Below are 14,669 nucleotides of genomic sequence, written 5' to 3' on the forward strand. Positions count from 1 at the left end.
ACTTTTCCACAGACCAGCTATGTGACCTTGGACAAATCACCTGACCTCTTTCTTAGTTATCTAGTGCAGCTGTAACAGAAATACCACATGTGGATGGCTTTAACAAACAGAAATTTATTTTCTTACTGTTTATGAGGCTAGAAGTCCAGATTCAGAGTGCTGGCTCTAGGGGAAGGCTTTGTCTCTCTTTCGGGCCTGGAGGAAAGTCCATGTCAATCAGGACAGCCTATTTCAGCTGTTTCCACAGGCAGGCCTCTCTCTGGCCCTCACCCCTTGGCCCAGTGTCTGCCCTGCCAGGCTGTTACAAAGCTCTTTAGCTCCACCAAATAAGTGTCCAGAGGCACCCCACATCACTAGGAAACCTCCTGCCTAAAGGCACGCAGTCCCTCTCCCTCCATGTATCATCTCCCCTGCCTGGTTCTGCTGCTGCCATTTCTCTGTCACTTGCTTCTCACCATCTCCAGTGTTATAGCTCTCTCTCTTTGTCTTCTAGTTCTAGAAAGTTCTCAGCGCAGAGGCCCCAGGTCCAAAGGACATGCTCCGCTCCTCTCACTTCTTAGTGGTATTGAGGTCCGTCTCTCTGCTTACTTCTCTCTCCTTTTATCTGTTAGAAGATAAAAGGTGTGACTTGAATAAGGGTGATAAAGGTGGTGACTGGGGTAAGGGTGGTGGTGCCTGGAGTCACACCCTCTAGTAAGGTGGTGACTCAAGATACATCCCACCCTAATTCTGCCTCATTAACATAACAGACAGGACAACCCGTTCCCAAATGGGATTGTAACCACAGGCATAGAAGTTAAGATTTACAACACATATTTTGGGGGGACATAACTGAGTCCGAAACACTCTCCAAACATCAATTTCACCATCTGTTACATGGGGATAGGATATGAAGTAGTTGTGAGGACTTTTGAATTAATCCATATGAAATACCCAGTGTATCGTTAAGTACCCAAAGACATTATTATTATTTCATCACGCTCAGAGTTGTAGGGCTAAACAAAGTTTTGCCTCTTCAGTGCTTAGAAAGTTTTCATATGGCCCAAGAAGAACTTGTTCTTAATTTTAGAAGACCTTTTTCTAAACCAGGAAGGTGTTAAAAAAGCAAGGATAAAAAATGGGAATGGTAGGGCGAGAGACAAAGAAGAAGGCAGAGAGAGAAGAGAGAGATAAAGAACTTTCTGATAAACGAAGGAAAGTTCCTTGCTTTCCCTGAGTGCTGTTTGCTGCTGAATCAGCTTGATATGGGCACTACCTATGGACATTCTGCCCACAATGAGAATTTCCTCATTCTACTCCCAGACCTACCCAATGCTCCCTGACTACAAGTAGACCAGCTATGTCCTTCACAACACTGATGTCGGAATAAACGCTCTCTAAACCAGGAGAAAAGTGGCCAGCCAGGCCTTAATCCCCACATCGGACTGCACCAGGCCATTGGAGCCCGTCAGCAGGACAGTATGAGGCTACTCTAAACAGTCCTGACTTGGCACTCTGCCATGTCCTGCGAAACCTTTAAATTGTACTGCCCTTAGTCTGCAACATTTTCTAAGTATTAGATTTGAAACTGTGTGTGATTGAAAAAGATATGTGTGGATGAGGTGCTGCTGCTGAAAATGATAGCATCCATGATTTTTAATTTCTTTTATTTCACTTTCAAAAACAACTTTTTTGTAGTTCGCCAGCTTCACATGGAATTCTTGAGAGCGGGATCAAATGTCATGCAGACCTTTACCTTTTCTGCCAGTGAGGACAATATGGAAAGTAAGGTAAGTATGCAGGAGAGGGACTCATCTGTAATAAAAATAACCTCTTGATGGGAAGCTATGGAATCAACATGATGAGTTAGCACACTTTGTTGACAAAATCCACATAAAATGTATATTTATTAATTATTAGATAAATATATATACTAAATGGATGAGCTTCTTTCTGTCCCTTTAGGTAAGGGAGGAGGAGGAGGAGTAGGACTGGAGAAGCATCCATTATTAGAATGGCATGGCCAACCTTCTGTTTTTTTTTTTGGAAAGAAAGCACACTTTGAGATTCCTTTTTTACCTTCTCATTTCACATTCCTCTTTTCTGTCTTGTCCACCTGGAGACACGGTGGCCCTGGGGAACACAGCACTGGTCTAGGAATAAGAACAATTGTGTACCATATCCAGTTTTGCCACCTATTGACACTGTGATTTTGTGCAGGACACTTAACTGCATCGAGCATCACTTTTCTCTCTGCAAAATGGAGATAAGAGTAATGTGTAAACTCAAGGAGTTGTTGAGAAGAGCAGATACAATGAAGGGTGTGAAAATATTGTAAAATATTCTGCACATGTAAAGGGTTAATGCTTGTCAATGTGAATGCTCATTTATTAATTCAAGCAACCAACATTTATTATCTGTTACAGTCCATTCACTATGCTCAATGTTTATAATCCATTTACTATGCTATCTGCTAGATTCAAAAATGATACAAAGGCATAGACCCTGTTCTAAAGATGGTCATAGTCAAGTGTGGTAGACAAACAAATAAACAGTTGTTAAAATCCAATGTGGTAAGTACAGTAGTGGAAAGATAATGTCACTGGTAGCAGAGGAGATGGTACCCGACCCTGCTGGTCCTCTCCTATTGTAGTTTAAACCAGAGACTTGTACTCATAGTACTTGCTCAAAACTCCCTGTTATCTGTTATATTTTACCTTTACAATGCCAGGCTCACCTTCTGTACTCTTCTGTTCTCAGTGGGAAGATATAAATGCCGCTGCCTGTGACCTTGCCAGGGAAGTGGCTGGAAAAGGCGATGCTTTGGTAGCAGGGGGAATCTGCCAGACATCAGTGTACCAACACCATAAGGATGAAGCTAGAATTAAAAAAATTTTTCGACTGCAGCTAGAGGTTTTTGCCAGGAAAAATGTGGACTTTGTAATTGCAGAGGTAAGCCTAGTATAGAGGGAAAGGATTAAATCCCTTTGGCAAGTACCATCTGCACAGTCTTCACCTTTCATTAGGGCATTGAACTGCCTTATGCCCTCATTTCCTCCATGTGGATGGTCAAACGTTTATTTAAATGTACTGCAGTCAAGGTCACCATCCTCTCACATCTATGCTAGGTTCTCTATGAAACCGAAGGAGAGATTAAGGAGAGGCTTGGCCACAGTCATTGGTTTTCTAAGGTCTGGGGGATGGAAGCAGCTGATCTCTCCAAGGATCCTTACAGTGCAGAGTGAGAGGAGGGGACAGTGGTCTAGTGAGCATCATCTCCTGAAGAAAGGGCAGGTCTGGAAGGAGCGAATATGTGGGCCGGAAGCTGTGAAGGAGCAAAGTGTAAGAGATAGGTGTCTGCTCAGGCTCGTCCAGGCCTCACCATGTTACTCAAGTACCCAGTCCTTTCCTTAACCTCCTCCATCCATGCCTTGCTCACTCTTACTGCTCTGCTTCTATTCATATGAAAATATGAAAACGTGTTAGTGCTGTTTTGAAGAAAGAATCATTAGGACTTGGTCACTGATTGGACATGAATGCCCAGAACATTATCCTTCCTCTACCTCCAAAAAAAAGCCCTCAATACCTATTTCCTGTAATAACTGCTGCTGCCTTGGGATAAGCCCTCACACCCAAGTCTTTACCCTAAGCAAGGGCAATAGCCTCTGTCCAAACTGCTATTTGCCTAACGCCTCTATTGAACCTATTGAAAAATCTATCACTATCCATTACCTCATCAACCTTCCCAAGGCTCACCACTGCTCCAACCTGGCTAACCCATCTGGGGACAACCATTTGCAAAGAGTAGAACACACTCTGTGCTAACTCTGCCCTATCTCTTCTCCAAATGGAAGGGAACACAAGTGTTGCATTTTGTTTTGTGGTCTGAGACCCCCTCTTTGACTCTGTCATTCCTCAAACACTACTGCTGCAGAATCAGTTTCTAAGTCAAAGAGAGAAAACAGGGAGACTTCTGCCAGTTTTTCTCCATTTACGTTAAAGTCAGCTTTTCAACTGTGGCACTTAGGTGGTTCCTGGAAAGGGGGTTCCTGGAAAGCACCTCTACAAATGCCATGGGTTTATCAGACAAGGTGTTCGATCCGCCGTTGGCAAAGTAACTGAGTAGCTATCCCTTCCCACTGTTTGCCTCAGTGTCCTCATCTGTGGAAATCATCATATTTCCCTTCCTACTTTGTGGAACACTTAAGAATATGTAACTAGAAATGAATATAAAAGCACTTCAAAAGTATAAAGCATGATAAACTACTAATTATATTTCAGAGATTACCCCAGTTCCGTTAAAGATAAGTCCAAGATTTGTGAGTAAAAGTTTTGTCCCCTTGAAGTGATGATTTTAGCCACTGGGGTGAACAGTTGGTTAATTCCTCAAAACGTTAAACACTGGACAGAGTAGAGCTGCCCTATAGGGTTTCCAAGGAGCAGCTGGTGGATTCCAACTGCTGATCTTTTGGATAGCGGCCGAGCTCTTAACCACTGCACCACCAGGGCTCCAGAATTACCATATGACCCAACAATTCCACTCCTAGGTATATGCCCCAAAGAATAGAAAGCAGGGACAGAAACACAAACGGGTATTTGTACACCAATGTTCATTGCAGCAGTATTCACAACCTAAAAGTCCATCAACAAATGAACGGATAAATAAATGTGGTACATAGGTAAAATGGAATACTACTCAGCCAGTGAGAGAAATGAAGTCTTGATACATGCTACAATATGGATGGAACTTGAAGACATAATGCTGAGTCAATCATGAAAGGACAAATATTGTATGATCCTGCTTATATGAAATATCTAGAATTTGACAAATGTATAGAGGTCAACGTTTATTAGTGGTTACCAGGGACAAGATGGAGGGAGAAAAGGGGAGTCATTGCTTAGGGAGCGCTGAGTTTTTGTTAAGGGTGATGGAAAAATTTAAAAACAAATAGTGGTAATGATTGGACCACATGATGAATGTTAATTAATATCACTGAATTGCACGTGTAAAAAAATGTTGAAATGGCAAATGCTTTGTTATATGTATTTTTACCACAATAAAAAAAATAAAATAACTATGATTTTCAATACTAAATTACTTTAAAGATCTTTGTGAGTCCTCCCCCGCCACCCCGCCCCAACTCATCATCTCACTGTACAGGTGATCCCTGAATGAAAATCTGTATTATTGTTAAAGTAAGTAAAATATTTACTCAAAAGTATATCCTTTAGTCAGTTTGATAGAGGCCCATTCCTTAACAAGTTTTACCTCATATTATGAATTTGGTAATTTTTATAACTGTTTTATAACATTGGAGTTCTATCATTCAAAATCTGCTTTGTATTTGGACCAGTAGAAAAACTGAAACTTCTTTTAGTATTTTGAGCATGCTGAAGAAGCTGTGTGGGCTGTGGAAGTCTTAAAGGAAGCCGGTAAACCCGTGGCAGCTACCATGTGCATAGGCCCAGAGGGAGACATGCATGATGTAACACCCGGAGAATGTGCGGTTAAACTGGTAATGGCAGGTAATTTGGATTCATAATATGTAATAAGCGGCTCGGTTGTTGTGCAGGAAACTCACCAAGTTTGCTTAGTATTTTGAGAGCAATTCGAAAATAGAAGTGTTAACTTGAATCAGTGATGTTATCTGTAAAACTTGAGGGAGGAGAGGGGAATAGCTAATCCCTAAGGTACCTTCTGGAATCCCTGGGTGGTGCAAACAGTTAACATTCAGCCGATAACCAAAAGATTAGTGGTTCCATCCCACCCAGAGGCACCTTGGAAGAAAGCCCTGGCAATCTATTTCCGAAAAATCAGCCACTGAAAACCCTATGGAGCATAGTTCTACTCTTACACTCATGGATGCAGTCACCATGAGGCAGAGTCAACTCCACCGCAACAAGTAAATTACCTTTAACTTCAAAAAAAAAAAGGACTGAACAAACAAGTAGGTAAATAAAATTGTAAAAGTTCTTTATTTCTTTGCTTAGGGGCTTCAATCGTTGGTGTGAACTGCCGATTTGGACCCAGAATCAGCTTGAAGACGATGAAGCTCATGAAGGAGGGTCTTCAGGCTGCAGGGTTGAAAGCACACCTGATGGTGCAGTCCCTGGGATTCCACACACCTGACTGTGGCAAAGGAGGGTTTGTGGATCTCCCAGAATACCCCTTTGGTAAGCTTATGGAGAATTCTTGTGGTTTCCTATTGTAACAAAATTGAAACAACCATAAGTTGTACAAGGAGCCCTGGAGGTGCAATGGTTAACCACTCGGCTGCTAACTGAAAGGTTAGTACTTTGAACCAACCAGCAGCTCTTCAGGAGAAAAGACCCTGTGATCTGCTCTGGTAAAGATAACAGCCCGAGAAACCCTATAGGGCAGTTCTACTCTGTCATATAGGGTTGCCATGAGTCAGAACTGCTCAACAGCACACAATAATGTAAATTGTGCTGTCTGACAGGATGAGTCTACATAAAACAAAAACACTTAATGTTAACGGAAAAGGAGTTATCTAAGGAGAACATAATCTAAAGTTTATAGTTTTTTAATTGAGGAAAAAAAAAAAGACCCATCAGAACATTTGTCCTTTGAAAACGAGGATGGTAACAGAAGTGCCATAACTATTATATTACAGGATTGGAGCCCAGAGTTGCAACCAGATGGGATATTCAAAAGTATGCCAGGGAGGCCTATGACCTGGGTGTCAGGTACATTGGCGGTTGCTGTGGGTTTGAGCCCTACCACATCAGGGCAATTGCAGAGGAGCTGGCCCCAGAAAGGGGATTTTTGCCACCAGCTTCTGAAAAACATGGCAACTGGGGATGTGGTTTGGACATGCACACCAAACCCTGGATTAGAGCAAGGTAGGAATTTTTAAATTAACATTCTTACTGTTTTCCTTTAATCTCATTTTATTTATGGTTATAAAAGTTATGCATGTACATGGTAATAAACAAACAGTATAGCAGTGTATAAAATGAAAAGTAAAAGTTGCCTCCTGACACCAGTCCCATTCCCAGAGCTATCCTGTTGTATCCTATTTGCCATTTGAGTGTTGAGGTCTTGTATCTCTGTTTGTCATTTTATCAATTTTAAGCATTAATTATTGATGATCCCATATAAAAGCTAAGGAATTTAATTCACATAACCTTCCCCTGTTCCCCATTCTCCTTCTCCCAATTTTGATTTATTATACTTTTATTTCTTCAGTTGATCGTCTTTATAAGTTTAAATTACATATTTAGCCACCTTTTTCTTAAGCCATCAATATTAGACAGTATCTCTTGACTCCACTCTCTGTAAAATTAAAATTGACTCCCTTCTGCTTCTACTTCCCCCTCCTGTCCACCGCTTGGCTTCTTTAAGTTATACCATTATTTTTATATTGCCAAAGTTCATAACTAATATGTTCTTTTCTGTAACTATACATCTTCCATACTTGGTCTGTAGATTGATTCTAAAAACACAGAGTCAGTAAATAACATTTACAATATTATTATATCTGTAATATTAAACACACAGGACTCCTGAAATGTAGTCGGAACTCAACCTTGTTTTTGTCTCCCTTTATCTTTTTAAACATGTTCTATCCCTTCTTCTACCTCTGTTTGAAAATACTGACATCTCAGGACTTTTCTAGGTACTCTTAGATAACAGAAAGTTCCATGATCACATTACTTTGCAAACATAGTCTCAGTTCATTTTTTAAAAGTGTTCAGTTCCATGTAAAATCAAAACTCAGAACATGTTTCGAACTGAATATTATTCATGTTTTCCAGCAGAAGCCTTCAGCAGGCAGAAGGCCAGAGGAGACCTGTAGGGTTCTTCTCTCTTTCCTGGCCTTATGCTTTCAACCTTCCCTCCCATCTTACTAACCATGGTTTTTGACCTCTTTGGAATCAAATTAAGGAGGAGATAGAAAAGGAGAATAAAATGAGTATTACTCGGCTCCACCCTAACAGGAAGACTGCATTCTCTGGCCCTGGAGATCTTCCTGAGCACTTTCATGGTTCCTCAGAAGATTCCACTGGGAACTTTGTTCTGTACCTCTCACACCACAGGCACTGTGTTTTTTCCTGATTGCAGCTTCCCCCTCAGATATATCCTACTTTGGGGGTTGCATTGTCCTTCCCAGTGATTCTTTTAAAAATACCTCCAAGCTGGCTCTCTGTCTCCATCAGGCTCAAAACTGTCTACAATGCCTTTCACCCTTCCTTTATCTAGATCTGATCCCAATATAACAGCATCCTGTCTGCTCACAAGCAAAGTAGCCAGCCCATTGTTCTTTTGTGTTCCAGATTTTCCACTGTAGAGTCTGGTGAGTCATCTGACTGATTCTAGAGCACCTACTTTGAAATTTCTGCAGTGTGGCCTATCTTGCAGCTCACTTTGATACCTGTTATCTATAATATCTTGGTGCCTCCAATAAAACTTCCAATCTAACATCCTGTCACATTATTGATTTTCTAAACATTATTCACTGCAGAACCAAGTGGTATGAAGGAAGCTATGGGGAAAGACAAATAATCCTATTTTACAAAACTTGAGCCATTTGGAGGAAAATGTTTCAAGCGTCAAGGTCAAATGAATTATATTACATCAGTTGCCCAGGTGCATACCATATTTTAATTTGCTTCATGCTTGGACTGTGACTCTCTTTATACAACATTTAGTTTTCTGGGAATGTCTAATTCTTTTTTCATTGGTAACAAGAGAATAAGAGGCCTTTACCTTCTCTTTCCAGTTTTCAAATTATACTATTTCTTATAGTCAATCTACTTTATTATTGAAGATATTTTTCTTGGGGCCCCTGAACTACTGCTTTGTTTTGGATCATTGCTTTCTGGCCATACTGTACAGTTAGCATCCTGATGATTTTACATTGCACTTTTGGGTTCAGTCCACTGCTTCTCAGATTCCATATTCTGCTCTTTCTTGGCTTTTGTGTTAATTCAAATCATTTGTGGAGTATATGCCAAGACAGGATTAGACATACAAGAGATTTACTGGGGAAAACATCTGTGAGGGAAAATGGGGGAAGGGAACCAAAGAACGTACAGAAAGCCATCATACTGAGATGTAGATCTGAGCCTTGTAAAGGAGAGAAGAAAGGAAAGAGGGTTAGACAGAAGGAGCCTGCACAGTTCTAAGAATGTTTTGACCAAGCTGATAGGAGATGAGAAGGTCTTTGAGCCAAAGTCAGATGCCAGAGGAGTCTTGCATATGAAGGCATGGGCCTACATTACTATCCCTATCATCCTCTGTCATTGACTGGGAGCAGCCCAAGGGAAACATGGCCTCTGCAAGAATGTGTCAATTACACTTCCCAGAAAAAAAATTTTTTTTTCCCAGAGCAGAGATCAAAGTGCCACAGATTTTTAGTTTGCTGGAGCACATAAAAAAACTCAAGTAAATTTTTCAGAAAGGATACGTGTGACCTAAACTTTCTGAGTTCTTGTATGTTTGAAATTTGCTTTATTTTACCATCACACCTGATTGATATTCTGGCTGGATATAGAATTCTAGGTTCAAAAGTAGATTTCCTCAGAATTTTGACGTGCCTGTTTCATTTTCTTTTAAACTTTAGTGTTGTTAAGTACTCTGAAGCTAACCTGATTCAAGTTTCTTTGAGGGAGTTTTTCATTCTCTCTGAAAATTCTTGAGATCTTTCATGTACCCTTGCCATTCTGAAATTTCATGAGGACATGTCTAAGTGTGTGTGTGTGTGTGTGTGTATTTAACTGATATAAGTTAGTGCTTGATAAGACTTTCAATCTTAAAACTTTAATCCTTTAATCTTTATCTTTGGAAAATGTTTCTGTTATTTCTTTGATTAAGGATTTTTCTTCATCTTCTCTATTCTCTTTTTCTGAGACATAGATAAGATGTTAGACTTTCTAGATCATTCCTCTCTGTCTCTTAATTTTTCTCCCATATTTTCCATTTCCTTGTCTTTTGTGGAATTCAGAAATCTTCATTTTTGAGCTGAAACAGCTTTCTTATTGTAAATTTATTTCAATTGTAAAAGTAGGCAAGAAATCATTTAGCCAAACCTATCTTCTGGGAGATATGGATAGCTTTGATAGATACCATGCTTGTAAGAGAAAAAAAGTACTAAATATAAACATAATTAAAAGGTAAGGAAAACATACTTTGGTGATGATTAAAATAGCTTAAATAAGTGAGAAATAGCTTATTTTAACTATCAACTTCTAGGGATCCTTAAAATACATTAACCATTATTTCTTAAAGATAAGACATTATTCTGTAGACTTAAGCCAGGCACTCCTCAAACTCTGAACTTTCAAACCTACTGATGTTTGCAGAAATTTATGATTACACAGGAACTTGTATAAACTCCAGGTTTCTGACATTTTTATCATCTAAAAATATTGTTTTATTTCTTGTTTTGTAAGTAAAGGGTAAAAAACTATAAAAATATATTTAACACTAGGGTCTGCAACTAGGAACCTTTGTACTCTTCTTTCTTTGTTTCAAAATAAAGAATACTAAAGAAAGTAATTTATATTTTGTCTGTATGAGTCAGAATCCACTGAATGGCAGTGGGGTTTTTTGGTTGTGAGTTAATTTTTTTGTTTCATATATTAAAAAACTTTGTCTTCATGAACTTGTCATTATGTTAAAATACTAAATGGAGTTAGAAGACCCTGCCAGAAATTTCAGAATGAACGTAATTCACACATACAAACACAAATGCAAAATTCAAGTACATTGTCTTTTTCTGTAAGGTGGCATAAAACCTAATGATTGTTAGGAAGAATATAAATGTGAGAAAGGCCCCTGGCATTCATGTATATAGGCACAGTTTTTTTAGCTTTATGTTGAAACTGAAGTTCCACTTTTCTTGGTCATCCATCAGACTTAAGTGTATTTGGCAAATATGTATTTAAGACATGTTGGACTTAAAAATAGGTATTAATCTGTTAACTAATAATATATGTATGTGTATATATACATATACATATACATATACATATACATATACATATACATATACATATACATATACATATACATATACATATACATATACATATACATATACATATACATATACATATACATATACATATACATATACATATACATATACATATACATATACATATACATATACATATACATATACATATACATATACATATACATAATATGTGTGTGTGTGTGTATATATATATATATATATACACATACACACACACATTTTTTTTTTTCAACCCAGGGCTAGAAGGGAACATTGGGAAAATCTGCTGCCGGCTTCAGGCAGACCATTCTGTCCTTCGCTGTCAAAGCCAGATGCCTAAGGAGTGGTGAATGAAAATGCTGAAATCATAGAGCAGAAGGAAATCTCATTCAGATCCTATCTGGAACTCTTCCTCACCTTTGTCCTCAACACACCTGATATTTCCAGCGGCTGAACAACTAATGTGCTGCATTCCCACCAGCTCAATTCAACAAATACGTGTTGAACTGCTATGGTTCAGTACCATGGTGGATGCCAGAGGAGATGCAGAGATAAGTGAGCTAGGCCCCTCACCCTCCAGGTACTTACCGTCCAGTAATGCTGTGATTCTTCTTTTTGGAGATAATCAAGAATAGCCCATCTTTTAGGGTAAATTTGACATTTTAAAATAACCAGAAGTCACTGAGAACCAAACCTAGTAAGTAATACAGGTTGATTAAGGCATGTGCTTGAGGAAAATAGACCAGAACTCTAAAGCAATGAGTCTGCTTTTTTCAAATGACTTGTATAATGGATCTAAAAACAATCCCCAGATAAAAGATGCAAAAAAACGTTTTGAGCAATGGCAGGATTATTGAACTATGTGTATAAACTTCCAAATTGATTACTTTGAAAGGTGATTTTTACTTAATAGTATTAGGTCCTAGGATTTTTTAAATGTGTCTTTATAATCACAACTAGCTAGATTATAAGATATTTAAGGATAAGGACCATGTGATATGCTTCTTATATTTCTCCTTAAAATATTTAGCATTGTACTGGAAATAATAATAGATAACTCAAGGAAATACTTAATATTGATTGTTTATAATAAGTAAAAATAGAAAAACAATTTGAGAAAGAAACCCTTTTTCAAAGTCAGAGTTCAAATCTATCTTGGTCTAATATTTTCTTGACGTATGTTTATGTGATTTGCTATGAGTCTGTTTCTAATCTTGTTCTTAATAGTATACCAATTTGTGACAATAAAATTGGAATAGTTTACCTTTTATAATGTTTGAGTATCTAAACTTTCATAGACCTTCTTTGGAATAACAGTAAGCAACATCTATCACCTATTACATATGTCTTAGGCTTTGTTCTAAGCACCTTATGTATATCAACTGATACAATCTTCAGAGGGCTTAAAAATGAGATAGTGTTTTTAACACAGTATTTTACAGATGAGAAAACTGAGGCGCAGTAAGATTAACTAACTTTCTTCGGGTCATACAATTCATAAACGGTAAAATTGAGACTTGAACCCATGTGATCTGGCTCTGGAATCCATGTTCTCAACCACTCCACTGCACTGCCTCTATCATGCACCTAACTTGGTGGCACAACAGTTCAGCATTCAGCTGCTAACCAGAAGGTTGGTGGGTTGAAACCAACCAGCAGCTCTATGGGAGAAAGACCTGGTAATCTGCTCATGTAAAGTTTACAGCCTAGAAAACCCTATGAGGCAGTTCTTCTCTATCACCTGGGGTCACTATGAGTCAAAATTGACTGGATGGCACCTAACGACAACAACATCTGAATTTCTCTGCTGCCATGTTTAAGATATTTTATCAATTTTATGTAATAAGAATCAACCCTGGCATACTTGTTTCTTGTAATGTTGACAACCTAGAATTCATTAAATGTTGTCACTTTACCCATAATACACAACTCCAACTATCCTGCTGGAAATCAGGTAGTGACTCATTTACTGTATCTCAAGGTTATTGGGGCCTTTAAGGATAACTAGCCCAAACTGCTGATTAAATACCTGAGTATCTTTGTCAGCATCCCCAACAACGGCCATCCAACTTCTATCTGAACTTTTCAGTAATAAGTAACTCGCTACTTCACAAGATTTTTTATTCCTTTTTCAGATAAATCTCATCCTTGGAGAGTTATCCCATATATTAGCCAGAAATCCACTTGTGGACAACGTCCACCTGCTGTTCAATATTAGACTCTAAGCTTCCATAGCTTCCTCATTTCCTGCAACCAAAAGGCATAGACTGTGCCATACACCAGCCATGTAACACTGGACAGCTTCTTTTCTGTCTTAATTTTCTCATCTGAAAAATGAGGATAACAATAGTACCATCTTCAGTGGGGTGCAATGAGAATTAAATGAGATAACAAAGTACTTAGGGACAGTGCCTGACATATAGTAAACACTCATTACATATTATGTTTTACAGTATAATCATGTGATTTGGCTTCCAATCCTGTTCATGGTGACCCTTTTCTGGGCACACTCCAGTACCAAAGATGGGAGTGGTCTGATTGCTCAAAAAATGCTTGCTTCGCTTTAGACATTGAAAACCCTATGGAGCATAGTTCTACTCTGACACACATGGGGTCACCATGAGTCCAAGGTGACTCAACAGCAACTGTTGGTTTTTTTTGTTTGTTTTAGTAAATTCAGAAAGGGCAGTACGTAGCATTGTGAGAAGAGCAAGAGCTGAGGTTGCAGAGTAACCATCGGGAAGGGGAGCTGCCCTCTACTCCGAATCTCTTCCCTTGGGTCTACACCAACACAAATTAACACCTTTGTCAACGTTCATACAGTTTAGAAGTGGTGCAACAAATAAGAATGAATTACATGTGGTAGGTGGTAAGGAAGTGTTTTTTTTAAATCTAGGCCAATAAAAAATTAAAATCAGTTGAGATCCATATGAACAAAGGGCAACTCATTTAGCCTTCTAGAAAGACTAAAATTATTCATCAGCTTTTCAGATTGACAATTGTGATATATGCAAAGAATAATTGAAATAAATTCTTTTCAGAATTTGTTAATCATAGGAGTGACATGGGTTGAAAGATGTGAATAGAAAAAATGCATTTGAAGAAGCTATGCAGACTTAGAGCAACCATTAGAAGATGAAACAGGCCATAAAGATGGGCTTCAGCAATAATGTAAGTTATCCCCACTTGATAAAAATAGTGCACAACACCTGAAAACTGTGCTCAAGAAAATATTTAATAATATCGTATGTATTGTTTTGCTTCAGTTACTTATAATCTGAGCACTATTGATAGAGTAAAAGCCATCCAAGACTTGTTAAACACATATGTTTTATTTTGGGTATAATAGGTATAATTTCCTGGAATAGCATGTTGATGAGACTGAGGTTAATAAATCTTCTGAGAGATAAGCTGATAGACCAATAAATGCTAAGTAAATCTTTCAAAGATAGATATTCTACACTGAGGGACTCCAAATTTTATGCAATGATTGCAACAGATTTTAAATAATAAGAACAACTTTGGAGAGATGTATTTCAAACTAAGTAGCTCTGACTCCAATTTAATAATTAAAAACAAAAACAAACCAAACTCATTGCCATCAAGTCAATTCCAACTCATAGCAATCCTATAGGACAAAGTAGAGCTGCCCTATAGAGTTTCCTGGTAAATTCGAACTGTTGACATTTTGGTTAGCAGCTGAGC

General features: G+C 38.4%; 1 protein-coding gene across 1 annotated transcript; it reads left to right on the plus strand.

Annotated features, from left to right (window-relative positions):
• The first annotated feature begins 1,677 nt into the window (after nucleotides 1-1,677).
• On the plus strand, nucleotides 1,678-11,304 carry BHMT2 (betaine--homocysteine S-methyltransferase 2). Its single transcript, XM_010588236.3, has 6 exons — nucleotides 1,678-1,769; nucleotides 2,740-2,931; nucleotides 5,358-5,505; nucleotides 5,971-6,153; nucleotides 6,615-6,843; nucleotides 11,223-11,304. The coding sequence occupies exons 1-6, from the start codon at nucleotides 1,692-1,694 to the stop codon at nucleotides 11,302-11,304; spliced, it is 912 nt and encodes a 303-aa protein (XP_010586538.2). The 5' UTR covers nucleotides 1,678-1,691.
• The last annotated feature ends 3,365 nt before the right edge of the window (nucleotides 11,305-14,669 follow it).

The sequence above is a fragment of the Loxodonta africana genome, chromosome 2, assembly GCF_030014295.1.
Source record: "Loxodonta africana isolate mLoxAfr1 chromosome 2, mLoxAfr1.hap2, whole genome shotgun sequence".
NCBI classification, from domain to species: Eukaryota; Metazoa; Chordata; class Mammalia; order Proboscidea; family Elephantidae; genus Loxodonta; species Loxodonta africana.

Coding starts and splice junctions, on each gene's coding strand:
- BHMT2 (XM_010588236.3), top strand. CDS start 1,692: ATGGAATTCTTGAGAGCGGGATCAAATGTCATGCAGACCTTTACCTTT. Junction 5,506..5,970: donor GGTTAAACTGGTAATGGCAG/GTAATTTGGATT, acceptor TTCTTTGCTTAG/GGGCTTCAATCGTTGGTGTG. Junction 6,154..6,614: donor TCTCCCAGAATACCCCTTTG/GTAAGCTTATGG, acceptor ATTATATTACAG/GATTGGAGCCCAGAGTTGCA.